The sequence below is a fragment of the Leishmania infantum genome, chromosome 31 (assembly GCF_000002875.2).
Source record: "Leishmania infantum JPCM5 genome chromosome 31".
In the NCBI taxonomy this organism is placed as follows: Eukaryota; Euglenozoa; class Kinetoplastea; order Trypanosomatida; family Trypanosomatidae; genus Leishmania; species Leishmania infantum.
The window spans coordinates 338735-356552 of NC_009415.2; the positions used below are offsets into that span (position 1 = coordinate 338735).

Here is a 17818-nt window from a genome sequence, read left to right on the forward strand (position 1 = left end):
TTAATAGCTCGTCCTGTCCATAGGTTGGTAGGGGTAGCGGCTAGCGCGGGCAGCGAACTCTTCGTTCCGGCGACGGTCCGCCTCAAACTTCTCTGAGCGGTACGTCGGCTGCGCTCGCTCCAAGCGCTCTAGCAACTTCGCGTTCTCCAGCGCAATCTTGGCCTGCTCCTGGTTGCGACGCCGCTGCGAGTTGATCGCCTTGTTGCAGTCACGCCACGGCTCCGAGGTGTCCACGCCCCCGCGGGTGTTCATGATGTGCACCATCTTCTCCACCAGCTTCTGGTTATCACGGTTCACCTGCTCCACACGCGCGGGGTTTCCGCGCATGGAGCCGATCGGCCTCACGTAGGCGTAGCTATCCGGTATCGTATTATCAATGCGGCACCGCTGATTGTTCAGCCGTTCGAGATGTCTCCGATAGTTGCGCTCTCGCTCTCGCTCCACACACGCCATGTTGCCACTTCTCTTTGGCTCCATTTCGAAGAATGCACGGAGCACGTGGAGGACAGGAGAGTCGTGAGGTGTGTGTGCGTGTCGGAGGGAAGGAAGAGGGGGGCACGGGGAAGGAAAAATGACGGCGGAAAGCAGAATGGAGCGAGCGCCTGGGCGAGCTCTGCACGTCCAGCGAAGACGGAAACGCCACGAGCAAAAAGGCCGAAGAAGCGGAGTGACCCTCTGCAGGACAGCGGGCAGAAGCAACAACGACAGAAGAAAATACAGCTCGACGTGCTCCCTAGGCTGCGCGCTGACGAGATGGAGGGCTCTCGCATCAGGTGGTGGTTTGCCGTATTGCACGCGAGCACACGAGACGTGCAGGAGTATGCGTGCAGAGGGAATCGAAGGAGTGGCATGGCAGTGTCGAGGTGAGCCCAAACGGAAGAGGAAGCGGAGAGAGGGACAGGCAGGGGAGGGTCAGTAGAGCGACAGCGCCCCTTTTGCAGGGGAGAAACTGAAAGACGTGCGCTGCGAACATGCCACAGTGATCCAGGCAATGCCTCTGTTGCCGTGGGTAACGACAAAAAGGTGGGTACCTGCGTTGCAGCGTGGGATTTCATATTTGCATGATGTCTGCGGAGTCTGTGCGAAGAGACGCTTTTTGGGCCCGCCGTCTACACCGCATGTTTGTTTCTTTGATTTGTTTTCTCCTGTGCACGAGCGGCACAGCGGCACACGTTTCAGATGGCTCTGCGTGGCTCGTGGTACTTTAGGCATACATGCCACACTACCGAAGTGTTTCTTTTATTGGCCAACGGAAAAAAAAAGAAAAGAAGCGCATACGGAGCAGCCGCTGCCATATAGGTGCGCCGTGTGCTTACGCTTGCGCAATCTCTGGGACAAGAGACTGCCTGTCGTGTACAACAGTGGATGGGGAAAACGCACGAAGCTGTTCAGAATACGAAACGTATTGCAGCCTGTGCCAAGAGAGAAAGATATAGAGGAACAGAAAGCTGGGAGAAAAAAAGTGTGGCGTCTTCTTGTCGATGTGGTTAGGGTATGTGCTGAAGTGTACAAACCTGTAGTGGACACTGGGGCTTGAACACCAGAGGAAGTCCAGAGCACGCTCCTTTATCGATTGGAGGTGTTGACCTCAATAAAAGCGGGAAAGGGCGAACGCATGTTCTGCTACGTTATGTAGCTGGCAGCATACCTCCACCATTTGCTGGTCTCTGTCTTGTTCGTTTTGGTACTCTACCAATCACGCCAAGAGTACTCCAGCACATCACCATACATGTTCCATCATCAGAGCACGTGATCTTGCCTCGTGTGAGCCCTTACAAGCGCAGAGAGGAATGCGAAGAACTGAAAAGAACAGCAGGTATGACCACAACTGCGCCAACGTGGAGCGGAAGCGAAGAGAAAAGCGCGGCGCTCGAAACCCGACCGAAGCCAGTTACTCACGCACAAGCGCGGCACAAGCACGAAAAAAAAAGAAGCATAAAAACACTTAAGGAGAAAAAAAGGGATAGGAGTGCAATGCCTTCGCGCACGGGTTGCGTCGACCGAGAGCGGGCCTGTACGTGCGACACAGGCAAGCGTGCAGCTCGCTCGACAATCGCATTACTATCCTGGAAAAGGCAATCCTACATGCAGAGGACATTAGACGTTCTCTGCGACGCTCTTGCCGTTGCCGGGGTCGCTCTCCACCGCCGTCATCACCACGGACCCGGGCAGGTGCAGCTCATCAGGGCGCTTGTACGCAACGTACAGTGCCGCAATCACGCCAACCACCGTGATGCCGAGGCACACCCACACAAGCGGGAACTCCTCCTTGGACTTTGCCGCCGCCACCGACAGGCACGCGGCCAGGGCGACAATCAGCAGCTGCATCGCGGACATGGCTGAATAAAGGTGAACGATGTTCGGGAGGTGGCAGAGAGAAAAGTTTCAATGATGGCAAATGAGCGATTTTCTTTTTTTACTTCTGTATGTGCCTGTCAGTATCGGAGGCGTGGAAAGAAAGAAAGAGGGCTGAGAACACTAAATCTCTGCGGTTTGGCAGTGCGGTGTTGATGGGCGTGGTACGGTATGCGAGAGTACAGAGAGGAAAGAATCGATGCGAGAGAGATGAAGATGAATAAGGAAAATCTTCAAACAACGTCTTCAGCAGTCAATCAGAGGTTCTGTGGATTCCTTTGCCTTTCCTTTTTTCCTATGCTCCTTTTCCAAGGCCTCACACAGCAGATCTTGCAGTATAGAGGCTGTGCAGACTGTGCCTCACAATCCGAAATGGGGGGAAGGGGCTGTGACTGCGAGAACAAACTGTTTCACTTCTAGAGCACATGGGTTCCGTGCAAGGCGGAAGCACGACTGCGCGAGTAGCGCGCACACACGCACGTATACATTTATATGCATATACAGCGCACTCCTTACAGCGATCCCATCTCATTTGCGCACCTCGGTGTGATGGTGTGCCCCACGAGGTACAGCGACTTCCCACGGTGGCGACAGCCCTTGCACGTCCTGCACACAATGGTGCTCACTGAGAGGCGCCCCTCACCAGAAATGGCAAAGGAAGGAGGGCCAAGGACGACGCGATAAACAACAACACACAAAAAAGATCGCTTTTCCAGGAGAAGGGAGGGCATCCGCCGCATCTGCCCGGGCTTCGAAATGATGTGCGACGCTCCTATCGGGCAGCTCCACCGCCCTCCCCCCTTGGCCGTTGGGCGCCATACAAGCATCCCTTTTGTTCTACTGTTGGTGAAGCATGCGCACGAGACGGCAGGCTAGAGGGCCGCCTCCCATCCGAGGCGGCCAGGGGTGTGATGTGCACGTCAAACACGTGGAGAGAACAACGGCAGGGAACGACAGAGCGAGCCTTTTGCCACCTTGCGGTGGGCTACAGGGGGGGGGGGCAGGAGAACAGAACAGGAACGCAACAGCCTCCTCCCACACCCCCACTTCACGCACCTGTGATGTGAGGAGTATGTCTTTATGCCCTTCCATCCTACCGTCCTCATCCTCCATGGCAAGGGGACACCTCAATGCGCATGGTATCGTCAGGGTCCAGTGCAGCCCCCCCCCCCAACTCTGTACGTGGGCGGAAGCCAAGCAGCCCCCCTCTATACCTTCGAATGCCGAACCACCTCTGCCGGTGGCAGGGTCAAGTGCCTACGACGTTGGCAGGGTCAAAATAATGTATCGCTACTGATATCAGCGGCCAGGCCCTGGATGGAGTGGCTTCAGGGCGACCTGCGACAGTGGGCACACTCGTGCCATCCTCACGATGGGCAGGGTGTGCCAAAGTGACTCGAACGCACCTCACACGACCCTCGATGCGAACTGCTGAGGTGTGTGCCCGAGTTACCCCGAAGAGTGCGCCAGATGGCAACCGGCACAATAGAAGCGGCTGGGTGGCGACCTGCGAGGTGCCGGGCGGGTAGAGTTCCAGACAGGGGAGTGCCCCGGTGACTGAGTCGGCGCACTGCTGCAACGTGCGTGTCTCGGTTTACTGTGCACCACGCAAGGTGGCCCTGTGTCTGGCTGGGGGATACAGTAGCGGCTCATCTCATGCTCTACGGCAGCAGATGAACACGTTGATAGAGAAAGGCGAAACATCCGGAAGGCGGCATGACGTCGAGAAGATGCCTCGCTGATGAGCACAGGAAAAAGCGAAACAGACGCAAAGACACAGCCGTCGTGTGACGGTTTGTGAATGGGGCGCAACAGCCGCTGTTACTGTTTCTGCTGCGGCCGCTGCTGCTGCTGCTTTTATTTGGCATCGTTCCCGCATGCGACTTGTGCACAGGTGTGATCGCTGGTGAGCTGTGTGCCTTCCTTTGCCCACCCTGGCACGGCAAAAACTTAAGAGCCGTCGTGAAACGCTCAACTATGCACTCCAGACGACGCAGGTCGACTTGATCAGCGACAGAACGCTTAGAGCATCAGCGACGGCAGAGGGCGAGATCTCTATGCATACGTCCACGGCTGCTTATATTACCTCCGGCTTGTCACAGACAGCCGCACAAAACGACGGAACCTGTGAGCGGATGAAACACCACTACACAACGGCCACATGCGAGAAGCCAAGGCGGAGACGCAGTGGAGAATCGAAAAAAAAAACGTTTAAAATGACCGGATATGCGAAGAATAGCTGAAGCAGCACGGCGTCGACACTCAAAATTCAAAGCAAAAATGTGGAGAAAAAGAGAGACACACACGAGAGAGGGAGAGGGCCGACCGTGGCCGGGCACTCCATTGAAGAAACAAGAAGATATCAGTTCAGAACGGCGCCAGAGCATCGGGAGAGGGGAGGGGCGAAAAAAAGAGACAATCCGTCAGCACGCTCAAGCGGTAAGAGACTACATGGCAAGTAAAGTGTTCGCAACAGCAACCGCCCGCCATCCCCCCTCTCGGAAAAAAAAAAACAGCCCGCGCGCATGGCTTCGAAAAGAGGAGGTCAGCAGGAAAAGCCAAACGTCGATCTTCTCAGCGGGAAGAGTTGAGAAGAGAGAGATAAACAAAGAAGAGACACGCGCAGTTGATCGCCCTTCTCTCGCTGTCGTACCGCACCGCCTCTGCAGTGTTGAAGAGGACTGCCTTAAAGCGAGTACAGTGAAGGAAAGAAGCGCTGTACAGCGCACACAGAAACACATATCGCACGGTGTCGGCGCCAGAAGGACACACCGCAGAACGTACGCGTGAACACGGCAAAAGCGCATCAAGACAAGCAGAAGATACTCGATCCATGTTGCCGGCTTCCCTGATATGCCGCAGCAGGTAGGGCTCTGCAGACGCCGTACCGCGAAGACCACGAACCAGATCATGCACGACCTTGCTGTGCAGACCAGATGAAGAAAGTCGGTCAGCTGCGCTGTCAAACTGGATGCAGGCTTGCAGAGAACCTATGCGGATTACTGCCGCCCCCTTCTTGGCGCAACATCATACACGTGGGTCCCACCGCTGAAGTCAAGGTCGGTGGTCACGTTAGGGCTATCCTTTTTTTTTTTGCTCAAGCCTGCATTTTATGCTCGAATGCGTGCCATTTTCTTGTGCATCCGCCATCTTGAACACGTTTGTGTCTGCACGCAGGTTTCTCGACACGACGGTCGCCCATGACATGTCAGCCGGCCCTGCAGTAAGCAGCTTCGTCGGGGTAGTCGGCCATCGCAGATGCCTCAGTGACATTAGCCACGCGCATGCCCGCCTCCGTGTCGCGCACTCGGGTGCTTTTGACCGATGTAAAGCCGGGCAAGGCTCTCTCGAGCGTGTGCGGACTGCGCCCCGCAGCAGGACAAAAAACGGATTTTGTTTTCCCGGTCATGCACGTGCTTTGCAGCGGGTGGGGCATTACGCCCGCGGACGGCGAGTTCCTTTCTCGTGCACACGCAAGTAGGCATTGCGGGCGAAAGCAAGTGCGAGCGGCGCGGACTGAGCTTGCGACCCCCGCGCGCCGCACTTGAACATGTGACCATCATGTCTTTGCTAGCACAGAGTGCCTTGCCGACACTCACGATGGAGGCAGTCCCAACAAGGCCTATGGCGTCATGAGCCGTGCTAGTGCTGCTCTGGGTGATACTGGTGCAAATCAGCTAAGCCATCTCTACTTGTGTCGCTGATCCCTCGTGACACCCCGCGCAGCTGCACATGCTGCGTCGAGACGATCGACTGCATTGGCCGACGTGCGATCCTGTCGCATCCGCTCCGTTGGAGCCGTAGGGGCTTCCATGAGCGCGCCTTTGCAATCGGCCGACATAGAACTGTGGTATTAGCGGCAATGGGTGCCATCCAAAGCCGTCGCAGAGAGCTGAGGCGGCTTACAAGGCACACAGAAAAGCTTCCCCCCCCCTCCCCCCTCCCCCCAAGCGCGCAGTCGCAGCATTAATCTCCGAATTCCTCACGTCACCTGAGCTCACTTTCTTCGTTTTCTTTTCTTGCAACTCAGAACCTGCACACCTTTGCGCGTTGAATAAAGCCGCCACCGTCGCACAGCTTAGCCTCTTTCCACAGCGTCAGGCAGAGCAGCGGAATCTGTGCTTGGCTGACGGTCATGAGGTAAAACTGGGCTGCGAGGGAAGTCGCTTTCTCCCCCTTGCTGCTTCGGGAATGAGTCGTAGGTAAGCAAAGGTAGCGTCGAACAGTCGACGTAAGAAGCCCAGCAGGTGGCGCGACTAGCCGCTCAGCAGACGATGAGGGTTCGCCATCGTTGCTGTCGTTGCCACGCGGCACACTGCTCGACCGCAAGCGCTTGCTGGCGTTTCGGCTTTGGCGATTCTCCGATTTCTCCAGGAGTCCCCCCATCCCGATTATCTGACGGAGAGTCACAAGCTTCGATCGAGGCCTCGTTGGATGGCGTCCACGCGCCAGCGTCTTCCTTGAGAATGGCAGGAGAGCTGCCCGTCTTTATCGGGCCCCTTTGAAGGACAGCCTCCACGAAAGCGTCCCAGAAGCCGTGCCCGCGGTGACCCTTAACGAGCCTGCACAACGCCCAGCAACAGGACCGCGTAGCATCCCTCCTGCCCTGCCTAGGCACCGCGGTCGCACGAATTTGGGTAAGTCTTCGCCCCTCTTGGGCAGTGACCGTCATTCGCTTCGCCTTTGAAGGCACAAGGGGTACGAGAAATGGAAGCAAGAGGAGGTCCCGCACCGGCCGCTTCCCAGCCCTGAGCAGAGAGGAAGAGGCAGAGAAAAGAGAAGTTAGGGTACCTTCGGGCCTGTGTAGACGAAGGGCGGAAAAGGTGCCATGGAAGCGATGCCTGACGCTCCTCCAAGGAGGTCGCCCAGACGTCTCCGAGTACATGTTCCTCCGGCCTGGCGTAGGCTCAAGCATCTGCCCATGAACAGCACGGTGTGTGCACTTGCAAGATAGTGAGAGTACGCACTAAGAACCAGAGAGAGGGCCGCAGAGAAAATACGTTCTCGAGGAGTGGCTGGGCGATGCTCTCCAGAGCAGAAGGCTACTTTCTAAATTTCTCGCGTTTAGCTCTCGAGCGTTCCCAAAAAAAAAGTTCAGCAACAGCGCAGAGCACGCTTCGGAATATACATTTGGAAACAACACACATCACCAGCGGGCGGTGACGTGCTGGAGCAGGCGTGTAGGCGCTAGGTGGTCCTGTTTCCTGTGGCGGAAGCGGTTCTTTTCCGGCGCATTCGACACGTGCACACACCATTTCGAATTGACTCGCCGTCGCGCTTGGTGTTACAACAAGGAGCTGCGTGGGCAAACAAACAAAAACACGACACAGTGCGCTGTATATCTGCCTCTTTGTGTCTAGGTTACCTCGAACTCATGGCCATTACCCATGACGCAACAAAACCGATCACATGCCTGAGCAGAGGGCAGCTGCTGCACCACGCTTCCATCGTTAAGATGTCCGGCTCGAAAAGTCTTGTGCGTGCGGGGGGAGGAAACAGAGTTGAGGGCGAATGATAACAAAACGCAAAAGACAACTGCGACAGTGGTGGTGAAATCGGCTAAAGTACTAGGGGGAAAAAATCGAAAAAAAAGGAGCCTAAGTCGCTTGCGCGCCACCAGTTAAACTCCAGTGAGCGACAAGAGGGGCGAGGGAGGGTTGCATGGAGAGGAAGGGGAAAGGTAGTTAAGAGAAGAGGGGAGCAGGAACCATTTATAGCCATTCCAACACGTCGAAGTCAAATGAAAAATAATACTCTTCCAACTTCCAACAAAAAAAAGAAGGATGCCAATGATAAAAAGACGCGCACTGCACAAAGAGCCAAGGAATCGTGCGTGTGTGTCGGTGTGTTGTCATCTAACCAATTTGCTTGTTTACAGGTCAACTCGTGCATATGTCGCATGACGATTGACATAGACACGACCACACTGACCGAGGGCGCCGAAGCAGAACAGCCGCCATCACAAAAAGAGAGACAATAGCCCTGCGCTATAGAAAAAACACAAGGCGGTTCATCAGCACGAGCATCGTCGAACAAAAAACGTTTGAGGCGGAGAGTTCTAACAGGCGCACACAATACAAATCACGACATCGTGCGCACACAGAAACGGAGCTTTTCGCAAACGACACTGATCCACACGTACCCGCAACGCGACAGTAACCAAAAAAGCAACCTCAGCCACCAGCAGAAGAGAACAAAAAAACTTCTCCTTTAGTTCGGTCCGCCATGGCATGGGAAGGGAGACGGTGAGGCCCGTGGCAACAGCAGCTCATGTCGCGCCACTCACGCTCCGCAACGAGAAAGCACATCGCAGCAAAAAAAAGGAGAAAAGCAGCAGTCCACCAAGCAGTTCAAGCCTATATGAGGTAAGAATCAGTGCTTGGTCCTTCCCTTCCGCCTACTCTGGGTGAACAACCACGAGCAGAACGTGGAAAGCAAACTTCGCCGAGAAGAGACAGGAGCCACAACCGCCGCAGCTGCACCAGGATTCGTCCGCCATAGTGGTGCCCTGCGGCGGCAGAGATGCGTATGACAGACACAAAAGACGACGGCAAAGAGCCGAGCACAAACTGGCGCACTTGGCGAGCACAGGGGCATCACATATGTGTACAGCCCAAGTGAGGATGAAGAGAAATCAATAATTAGGTGCCGCAAAACACATTCTCTCCCGCCACATCCGCGACGCTATGGCGGACAGTAAAACAACATCGTGAGATAAGATGAGCTTACACACAGGCACAGGGGCAGCGCCATTCTTCCTTTTCGCAATGTGCCCCTCTACCTGAACACGCCGGCCTACACGCACATGCAACCACAGCTCGCCTACCTTCGCAGGCATACGGCTCAGCAGTCTTCACCCAGGACGCAGCGCCCTGCCGTCGAGCCGGGGCCGCGCGCCTAGCGGGCTCCTCTCGCTCAGCCTCCGGATGCGCGCAACCCCAGCGCAGCCCTCTGCCCGCCCACACCAGCAGTCCGCAGCCAGCACCCAAGGCCAGGCCGCAGGCCCCCGGCGGCCCCACAGAGCAGGCACGCGGCCCTCGTGCCACCACGCCGTGGCCGGCATCCTCAGGCGAAGCCGGGAGTAGGCGACTCCAGCATCAGAATCGAAGACGAAAATCCTCTTCCGCATACTTGGGTGCGCCATGGTATGGCAAGGGGGACGGTGAGGCCCGTGGCAACAGCCGGTCGTGTCGCGCCACTCACGCTCCGCAACGAGAAAGCACATCGCAGCAAAAAAAAGGAGAAAAGCAGCAGTCCACCAAGCAGTTCAAGCCTATATGAGGTAAGAATCAGTGCTTGGTCCTTCCCTTCCGCCTACTCTGGGTGAACAACCACGAGCAGAACGTGGAAAGCAAACTTCGCCGAGAAGAGACAGGAGCCACAACCGCCGCAGCTGCACCAGGATTCGTCCGCCATAGTGGTGCCCTGCGGCGGCAGAGATGCGTATGACAGACACAAAAGATGACGGCAAAGACCCGAGCACAAACTGGCGCACTTGGCGAGCACAGGGGCATCACATATGTGTACAGCCCAAGTGAGGATGAAGAGAAATCAATAATTAGGTGCCGCAAAACACATTCTCTCCCGCCACATCCGCGACGCTATGGCGGACAGTAAAACAACATCGTGAGATAAGATGAGCTTACACACAGGCACAGGGGCAGCGCCATTCTTCCTTTTCGCAATGTGCCCCTCTACCTGAACACGCCGGCCTACACGCACATGCAACCACAGCTCGCCTACCTTCGCAGGCATACGGCTCAGCAGTCTTCACCCAGGACGCAGCGCCCTGCCGTCGAGCCGGGGCCGCGCGCCTAGCGGGCTCCTCTCGCTCAGCCTCCGGATGCGCGCAGCCCCAGCGCAGCCCACTGCCCGCCCACACCAGCAGTCCGCAGCCAGCACCCAAGGCCAGGCCGCAGGCCCCCGGCGGCCCCACAGAGCAGGCACGCGGCCCTCGTGCCACCACGCCGTGGCCGGCATCCTCAGGCGAAGCCGGGAGTAGGCGACTCCAGCATCAGAAGCACTAGCATCAGCAGCGGCGCGTGGGAGTGTGACTGGAAGCGCTCGCGTACAAGTGAGCAGGCGCACATGCTCAAAGAGCGAGTGGCGGAGAAGACTGGGAGAGCGAAAGGGAACAGGAAACCGCCGGCTCAGCATCGCTATGGGGCAGAGCAGCAGCTCACATCGCCCAAGGCACGGAAGAAAACACATGCAAGCAAAACGTACGAAAAACAACAAACAGAAAGCGGTAGGCGGCCTCAGCAGCACGCCTGCGGCACGCGTCATCGCTAAACCGATCGCAGCGTTTTACTACATGCAGCCGCGAGGAGAAACGAACAGCAGCCATGTCAGCAAGGCTACACCAAAGCACGCATGGTTTTCTGAAGCACATCATCACAAGGAGGCAAGGTAACAGCGCGCTCCCCTTACTCCTCCAGATGCTTGCGCAAGATGGATGCTATGATGTGCCACTCGCTGGAGTCAGGGCCGTAGAGTCCGGTCACAAGGTTAGTCACATTATTTATGAACTCGGCGCTCTCAGGTATACCAGACATTTTCCGTAGCATCGATGCGAGACGCACTGAGGGAAGAGCGGTAGCGCATGCCTCCTCCAAGCAAAGGGCGACGCACGTACGCTCATCGCTGAGGTGGAGGTCTGCATTGATGTACCGCCGTTTCTTGATGAGCCTCTCCTCGCACTTCTTCGTAAGAGCCTCCCGCTTCTCAGCACCAGCGCTGCCCTCCGATATCGGGGGGTTCCGGTGTGAGCCGGGCGCTGCGCCACCGCCGTCCCCTGGCACATGCACCGCAGCACTGCCCCTCTGCCAGTGGGCATCTGCAGCTGCCCCGGGCAGGTGAAGCTCCTCATGCTCCGCCATGGTAGCATAGTGCGCAAAAGTGCTCTTTCCGGGCACAAACCCCGGCAGCGACTTCTTCAGCATGTACAGGCTGCACCCGGGTACGATCACAAGTCCAGTATTAAAGTTCCAGTTCGTGTAGTGGTAACTCATGCGCTCTGCGGGGGAGCGCAGCTGCGCCTGCGAATGACGGCTCACGTTCTCCTGAACATGCAGACGAACATTGCGAGCCAGGATCAGCGGAATCAGCGCAGACTCCGTAGGCGACCACGGGTAGCCGGAGGCGTACAGGTGGCGGTGCTGATCGTTGCCAAAGGAGAGAATCTTCTGGCTACTCATGTGGGAGCTGGCGCCCATCGAGCTCAGACACTCGCGGTCGAAGTTCGACGGCTTCGGCAGGCTCGCCATGATCAGCCGGCTCAGGTACTCGTTCGGGTACTCCCCCGCGAGGCCCAAGACCAGCCGGCTCACCATGTCCAGGTGCTCCACAATGTTGGCGTAAACGCGATTCACCTTCCTCTGATCCGTCAGGCGACTGTAGCTCCGCAGCAAAAGACCACAGTAGTCGGCAAGAAAGACAAGACAGTAGTAGCGGCAGTTCGCCTCCAGCAGCTGAAGAGTGAAAAGCAGCGACGCTGTGCGATCGATCGTGCGCCACTTCTGCTTCCCTTTATTGGAGCTGTGCGAGTCAGGGTTCAGCTCCGCAGAGAGCTCCGCGACACCCGAGCAGATCTTCAGGTTGCGCACCTTCGCGTAGTCGATAAAGCCGCCACCGTCGCCGAGCTTGGCCTCCTTCCACAGCGTCAGGCAGTGCAGCAGCATCTGAGTGTGGGTGATGGTGAAGATGCAGTAGCGCGCGGCGAGCCCGGTGACCTTCTCCATATGTGCTGTGGAGGGGATCAGCTGTAGGTACGTGTGCCCAATATCAGCGAGCAACCGATAGTAGTCCATGACATCAGTCAGGCCCCCGTCAAGCGGCAGGAAGACGTCAACTACCTTGGTGTCGTGCACGGACTGTGCACCGTTCGTCCTTGCGTCCGCCTGCTCCGCAGAGTCGCCGCCATCGCCCCTGTCACCGCTGCCCGGCAGCTCGTCTGCCTTGTCCGGCACACTACCCCCAAGCACGGTCTGCGGCTGCACATCGTTGCACGGGCCCAGCGGGCCGTCAGCGGCCGGGCCTGCGTCGACATCCTCCTGCACACCGTCCTTCGGCAGCGACGCGCCGCCGCCCTCGAAACCAGCGCTGCGCTCCTTCTGCAGCACCGCCTTTGTGAACGTGTCCCAGAAGTGCCGCCCGGGGTGTCGTGTCAGCGCCTGCACAAAGTACACCTCCGACACGGTGAAGCGGCCTTCTTGCGCGGCCTTCACGCCGCGGTAAAACACCTCCGGGTGCCCTTCGCCCTCCAAGGGCACCGAGGACTGCCTGTTGCCCATTCCAGCGCAGACACCTTGGGCAGAGCGGCAGGCAAGAGCCGATGCGTACAGGAGAGCGGAGAGCAGAGTGGCCGGCGATGACGCGCCTCAACTGTGCGGCCGGGGGAGGCGGAGGCGGGAGCCGCAGTGCGGCGGCCAGCAGAGGAAGAGCGAGGAAGGCTCGTGGGAGCAAAGCGGGAAACGAGAGGCACACGGGCGCTGTTATTTCAGCTGCTCTCAAGCACAAGGCAGGGGAGGACGGGGGCGCAACGAGAGGCGTGGGGTAGAGCAGGATGGAGGCATGAAGCACATGCTTCACGGAGGGAGGGCAGCACCAGAAGCCGCCGTCACAGCAGTGCCGTAGCAATACAGGCATTAAGCGCCACACCACCGCGCATCCGAATTCGGCGCCCGCCCGTGTGAGTGTGACGCGCGCGCGCAACTGCCGCCAGCAGGCTCACGTGCAGCAGCATACAATGCGGTGGCGCTGGTGTTCTGCCTACGGGCTGTTTATGTCCGTCGGGTGCGCCCCCCACAGATCGCCACGGGTCATGCGGGCTGCTGAGTGCGACTACCCTCGAGGAAAGCGGGATGCTGATTGTACTTCGTCACGCACGCAAGGGAGCAAAGAAGGGGGAGAAGCAAAGGCGCAGCTCGATTCCCGCACAGGCTCCCCCTCTTCCGCCCTCGAAGCCAACGGCGTCGTGCGGGTGGAAAGAGTCTCCTCAATCAGTGTGGTCGGAGGCGAGCCCGTGCAAGGTGAGGCAGGCACGGCACGGTCCGCAAAAGGGGAGCACACCGATACGACATCACGCAGCCAAAGCCACCGGCACACCACACGCCGTGACCGCTTCGCAGCACAGTGTAATGCTGCAGAGGTAGTAGGCAGAGGCTCCCAGGTCACGGTGCCCGACCGCAGGCGAGCAGCCAAGCATAGCAGTCGGCAGGCTTTTCCGTGTGCGCGCGGGAGGTCCAAGAGCAAAAGGCACGGGGGCATCGCGCAGTGCGTGGGAGCAGGGGCCACCGGGGAGAGCGGCGGCATGCACGGCTCCAGCGCGTCGCCCCGCCGTCGAGCACACGTTCATGCGCGTGCGCCGGCCCGGACGATCCAGCCTGAGATGGAGGGAAGCAAAGGGCGCGAGAGAGCAGCGCACGCACGAGCAGAGGGGAAGAAGAGGGGACAGCAACGCGAGGGGCGCGAAGCGGATGAAGCGCACGCAAAGTCGCGCCCACCAAGGCGGCACGAGCCCCTCGGTGGGCAGGCAGAAGATGAGAGCAAAAAGGGCCTGACGCAGCTGTCTCTCCCCTTCCGCTGTTGCGCTTGGCACCCCTCAGCCGCTGCGCCGCGTGCAGGGTGTGCGGGAAAGTGCAGCGAGAAGAGAACACCACAAGGGCGATGCAGCGAAAAGCCGACACGACAAGCGTGCGCGCCAGTGCCCAGGCCGACGGCGACGCTGAGCGACAACGCAAGAGGGAGCTGCCGTCGGACAGCATGCGCATCACGGCGAGGAGACGCGCGCAGAGGGATTAGCGGCAAAACTGAGGTCGGCGGCCGCCCGCCCAAAAGAAACCGAGCGGGTCTCCCTTGCCGCGAGCGGCCACCAGAGGCTCCGCTCGAGTGCGCTGCGTGGCATGACCACTTCGGCCGACTCCGCGCCGCGCAGCGTCTCCGCCACATTCGCCAGCGCCTGCATGCAGAGCGGAATCGCCCGCCAGTGATCCTGTGAACGGGCGCAGCACAGCCAGCCACCGTGGCGTCGCCTAGGCGCAGCAGCACAAGCGTGTGCTCGTCGCTCAGGTCGAGGTCTGTGCTCGTGGCGCCACCTCCGCTGAGCGCCTTCTCTCTGCACCTCTCCGCAAACGCCGTGCGCGGCGCAGGCGTCGTGGCCTTTACAGCATCATCGGCCTGCCCCAGGTGGGCATTGCTAGCCACTCCGTCGGCTCGGGGGCCCAGCACGGCCGCCCTGGTGCCGTCCACGCCCGAGTGCACAGGCGACGCCGCAACGCGGCCCCCGTAGGCAGCGCGTGCCGTCATCTCCGCCCCGTGTGCCTTTGCGCCCCTCCCCGGGCACACGCTCCCGGGAGGGAGAGGGGGTGGGGGGGGGGGCAACCTCTCGGCCGTGCACGGGCTGTATCCACGGACACCACGGAACAGGGACACTCATTCCCAGCAGATGCAGCGGCCGCGCGTGCGCTGTGCAGGCGACAAGAGCTGCGCACCGGCACCGCCTGGCCCGCACACGTGTCGATGGCGGTCGCTGCTGAGACACGCCCACCGGCGCGTACTCGAGTTCGAGCACCGTTTCTCAGCGGGGAGTGACCCTTCCAGCGCATCCGAGGTCAGCGGCGGCATGTGCGCGGCAACGAGCTTGCCGACACGCTCCTGTGGATAGCCGCTGCCAGCATTCCGCAGGAGCCCGGGCATGGCATCCCAGTGCCCTCCGCACACGGACACGCACGACCTTCTGCATGTGGGGTGCCGTCACGGCGGCGTGCGTGCCCGTGTGAGGGGACTGCAGTAGCCGATCAGAGAAGACTGCTCGCAGTAGCAACAGCTTGCCTCCACGAGCGCCAGCGTCGACAACATAGACGCCGTGCACGACATGCGCCGCCACTCCCGCTTGCTGACTCGTGCGCTGCCTCTGCCTGTCCCTGCAGCATCGTGCGCCGGCACAGCAGCCGCAGCGATCCTCAGACCTCGAGTCCTGCGGTGGCCGACAAAGCCGCCGCCATCACCGAGGCTCTCCTCCCTCCACAGCGTCGGGCAGCGCAGCAGAATCCGAGTGCGGCTGGTGGGGAAGAGCCAGTCGCGCGCGGCTGCAGACACGCCAGCGCAATATCAATCGCTATAGTGCGGTGAATCATTCAAGGTACTCCCCACAGATTGCTCACGATACAAGAGAGGGGCAGTGAAAGTGGAGTATCACAGAGTCATTAGCGCCCTGGGAGCGACCAGTTCGTAGCCTGGTTCTGCGGTATATGTACCCTAGAAAAAAGAAGTTGGGTCGTGAGCCGTGCGGTTTCGGTGTGCGGCAGAGTGGAATGAAGCCTTCCGAAGGATTGCCGTGCGTAAGGTGTTCCGAACCTCAGCAGCCTCACGTGCCTCCTCGGCAGTAGCGGTTTCGCTCTTGAGGAAGCGTGTATGCTGCTCTTTTTCTATCTGCTCCTCGTGACTTTCTTTCTTCGCAGTGAGCAAGGGGGCGTCCCGGGGAGAAGTTCGAGGATGCGTCGCAGGGCCTGCACAAAGAACAGCTGTGACTTGATGAAGCAGGTCACTTCTGCGCCTCTACCACGCGGTAGAAGAAGCTGGGATGACGCACACTCGTCTTCGGTGCATCATTGCGAGTGGCGCCCCCGATGCCGCAGAAGATGCAGAGAGCGAGAAGGAAAGAAAGCTGAAGGAAGCGGGACTCTTCCGGAAAGGTTGCGTAGCGAAACAGTAGATGGAACCTTTGCCGGAGTAATGAGCCGTGGCGTCGTTTGATGTTTCGAAGATGCACAGTGATGTGATGCAGGGCTGTTTTCTTCTATTTTGTTTTTGGAGGAAGTGGGAGTGGAAGCAATTCGGGATCTCTAAGCGAGTGTCGCGGAGCTGCGTAGCCTCTGTGGTGGCCGGTGTGGCCAGTGATGCTACGAGGCCATTGCTTCGCAGTGACGTATATAGAGCAACGGCGACAGCATAAACAGTGCACCAGGGGCAAACCATATGCATAAAAGGAATACGCATACATATATGTGTGTATAGGTGTGTAAATCACCATCGATGACGGAGACGGAGCGTTATGCGAGTAAGAGAGAAACAACAGGAAGACTGTGAAGAGTGGCTGCTCGACTCTTACGAGAGAATCGAGTTCATCGCGCGTTTGTGGGGAGCCCGAGTTTCGCGTGTTTGTCGTCCCCCTTCTGCAGACGGATACGAAGCGCGCTAAGGCAAAGGACGCTCTCCGCATATACGTCGAGCATGAGAGAAAGGAGAAAAGGGGACGAAAACTCCGAGCGAGACCGTCACGAAGCGCGCACCACCACCACCATCACCACCAACCAGGAAACTCAATGGAACAGTGGAGAAACCCCCTGCACAAGTAGGGAGGATCACCAACCCGGCATCACGATAGTCGTACCTAGGCGTGCGGCCTGTCCGTCTTCTTCGGATAGCCCGTATTCTGATCGCGCTGTCTATTTTTCCTCATCGTAGCGCGCCTGCGTCACGTGTGTGCGTCCGTGAAGACGATCTCTTTTTCCTTCGTCGTTGTTTTTCGAGGGCGTACTTCCGAGCATGCGGGCGTGTATGGAAATGGTCTGAAGACAAAGGCGGGTTGGTAAGGGAAGAAGAGAGGGAGGAAAGGGGTGGCATGTACACCGCTCATGAGGCTGAATGGTTGTTGCAGACGCGCGGAAAAGAAACGGAAAAGACGGAGCCCGGTTTGCGCTTAGAGTGACAAAACTGAGGAAACGATGAAGAAGACTGAAAAAAAAAGTTATCAAAAAACCCCGTGAAGCGATGGAAAGAAAAGCGAGAGGAGGAACGCGACGGAAATCCGCTGCGAGTGAAGCGGATCGGCAGTGACCACAGCAACGGCCTTGTACGTGGAAGAGAGCCGAAAGCAGAGGATTGGGTAGCTCGGTAGCGTACCCGAGTCGCACACATCCGCATGCCACTTCCCGATAGCTCGACGTGAAGGGGCAACAGGGAAAAATAGAAGAGCGCCACCAAAGAGGGCACCGAATGATAGAGTGCCCCACACGGCGTTGGCTCAGGCAGAGACGGCAATCGCGCACATGACAGCGATACGCCTCTGGCGAGCCTGCAGGAGGGGCACAGAACGTCCGCAGTGTGCGTTGCGTGAAGGTATCAGATGTGCAACACACTTTCTTTCAGGACTTGCTCCTTCGGCGCAGGCGAACCCGCCTACAGCAAGAGCTCTGCACGGAGGTTTACCGCTACAAGAGTGCATCACGGGCAATGAAGAGAGCGTGAAGGTGCTGGCTGAAAGGCTGTGAGCGAGAGAAGCTTTAGGGAGATGGAGCCAACGTCTGAGAGAGAGATACTCACACGTGCGTCCTCAGCTGTGCCTTCACTTCAACTGTTTCTTTCATTGCGTTTTAGTGCCATCAATCCGTGCTGCGTGCTTGTGTATTGTCAAGGTGAGGGCGGGGGTAAGGCTGGACACACGAGCACACGTTAAGAGTAA

The 17818-nt window shown here is 58.5% G+C and overlaps 4 protein-coding genes across 4 annotated transcripts; all 4 read right to left on the reverse strand.

Moving 5' to 3' along the window:
* LINJ_31_0920 (conserved hypothetical protein) lies at positions 1–477 on the reverse strand (the record flags this gene model as incomplete). The annotated part of the gene is made up of 1 exon (XM_001467347.1): positions 1–477. The coding sequence occupies one exon, from the start codon at positions 475–477 to the stop codon at positions 1–3; it is 477 nt and encodes a 158-aa protein (XP_001467384.1).
* A 1620-nt stretch (positions 478–2097) lies between these two features.
* On the reverse strand, positions 2098–2328 carry LINJ_31_0930 (conserved hypothetical protein; the record flags this gene model as incomplete). Its single annotated transcript, XM_001467348.1, has 1 exon — positions 2098–2328. The coding sequence occupies one exon, from the start codon at positions 2326–2328 to the stop codon at positions 2098–2100; it is 231 nt and encodes a 76-aa protein (XP_001467385.1).
* Positions 2329–6381: 4053 nt separating this feature from the next.
* LINJ_31_0940 (hypothetical protein, unknown function) lies at positions 6382–6741 on the reverse strand (the record flags this gene model as incomplete). Its single annotated transcript, XM_001467349.1, has 1 exon — positions 6382–6741. The coding sequence occupies one exon, from the start codon at positions 6739–6741 to the stop codon at positions 6382–6384; it is 360 nt and encodes a 119-aa protein (XP_001467386.1).
* Positions 6742–10781: 4040 nt separating this feature from the next.
* Positions 10782–12647, reverse strand: LINJ_31_0950 (putative sodium stibogluconate resistance protein; the record flags this gene model as incomplete). Its single annotated transcript, XM_001467350.1, has 1 exon — positions 10782–12647. One exon carries the CDS (start codon positions 12645–12647, stop codon positions 10782–10784), a length of 1866 nt encoding a protein of 621 aa, XP_001467387.1.
* Between the last annotated feature and the right edge of the window lie 5171 nt (positions 12648–17818).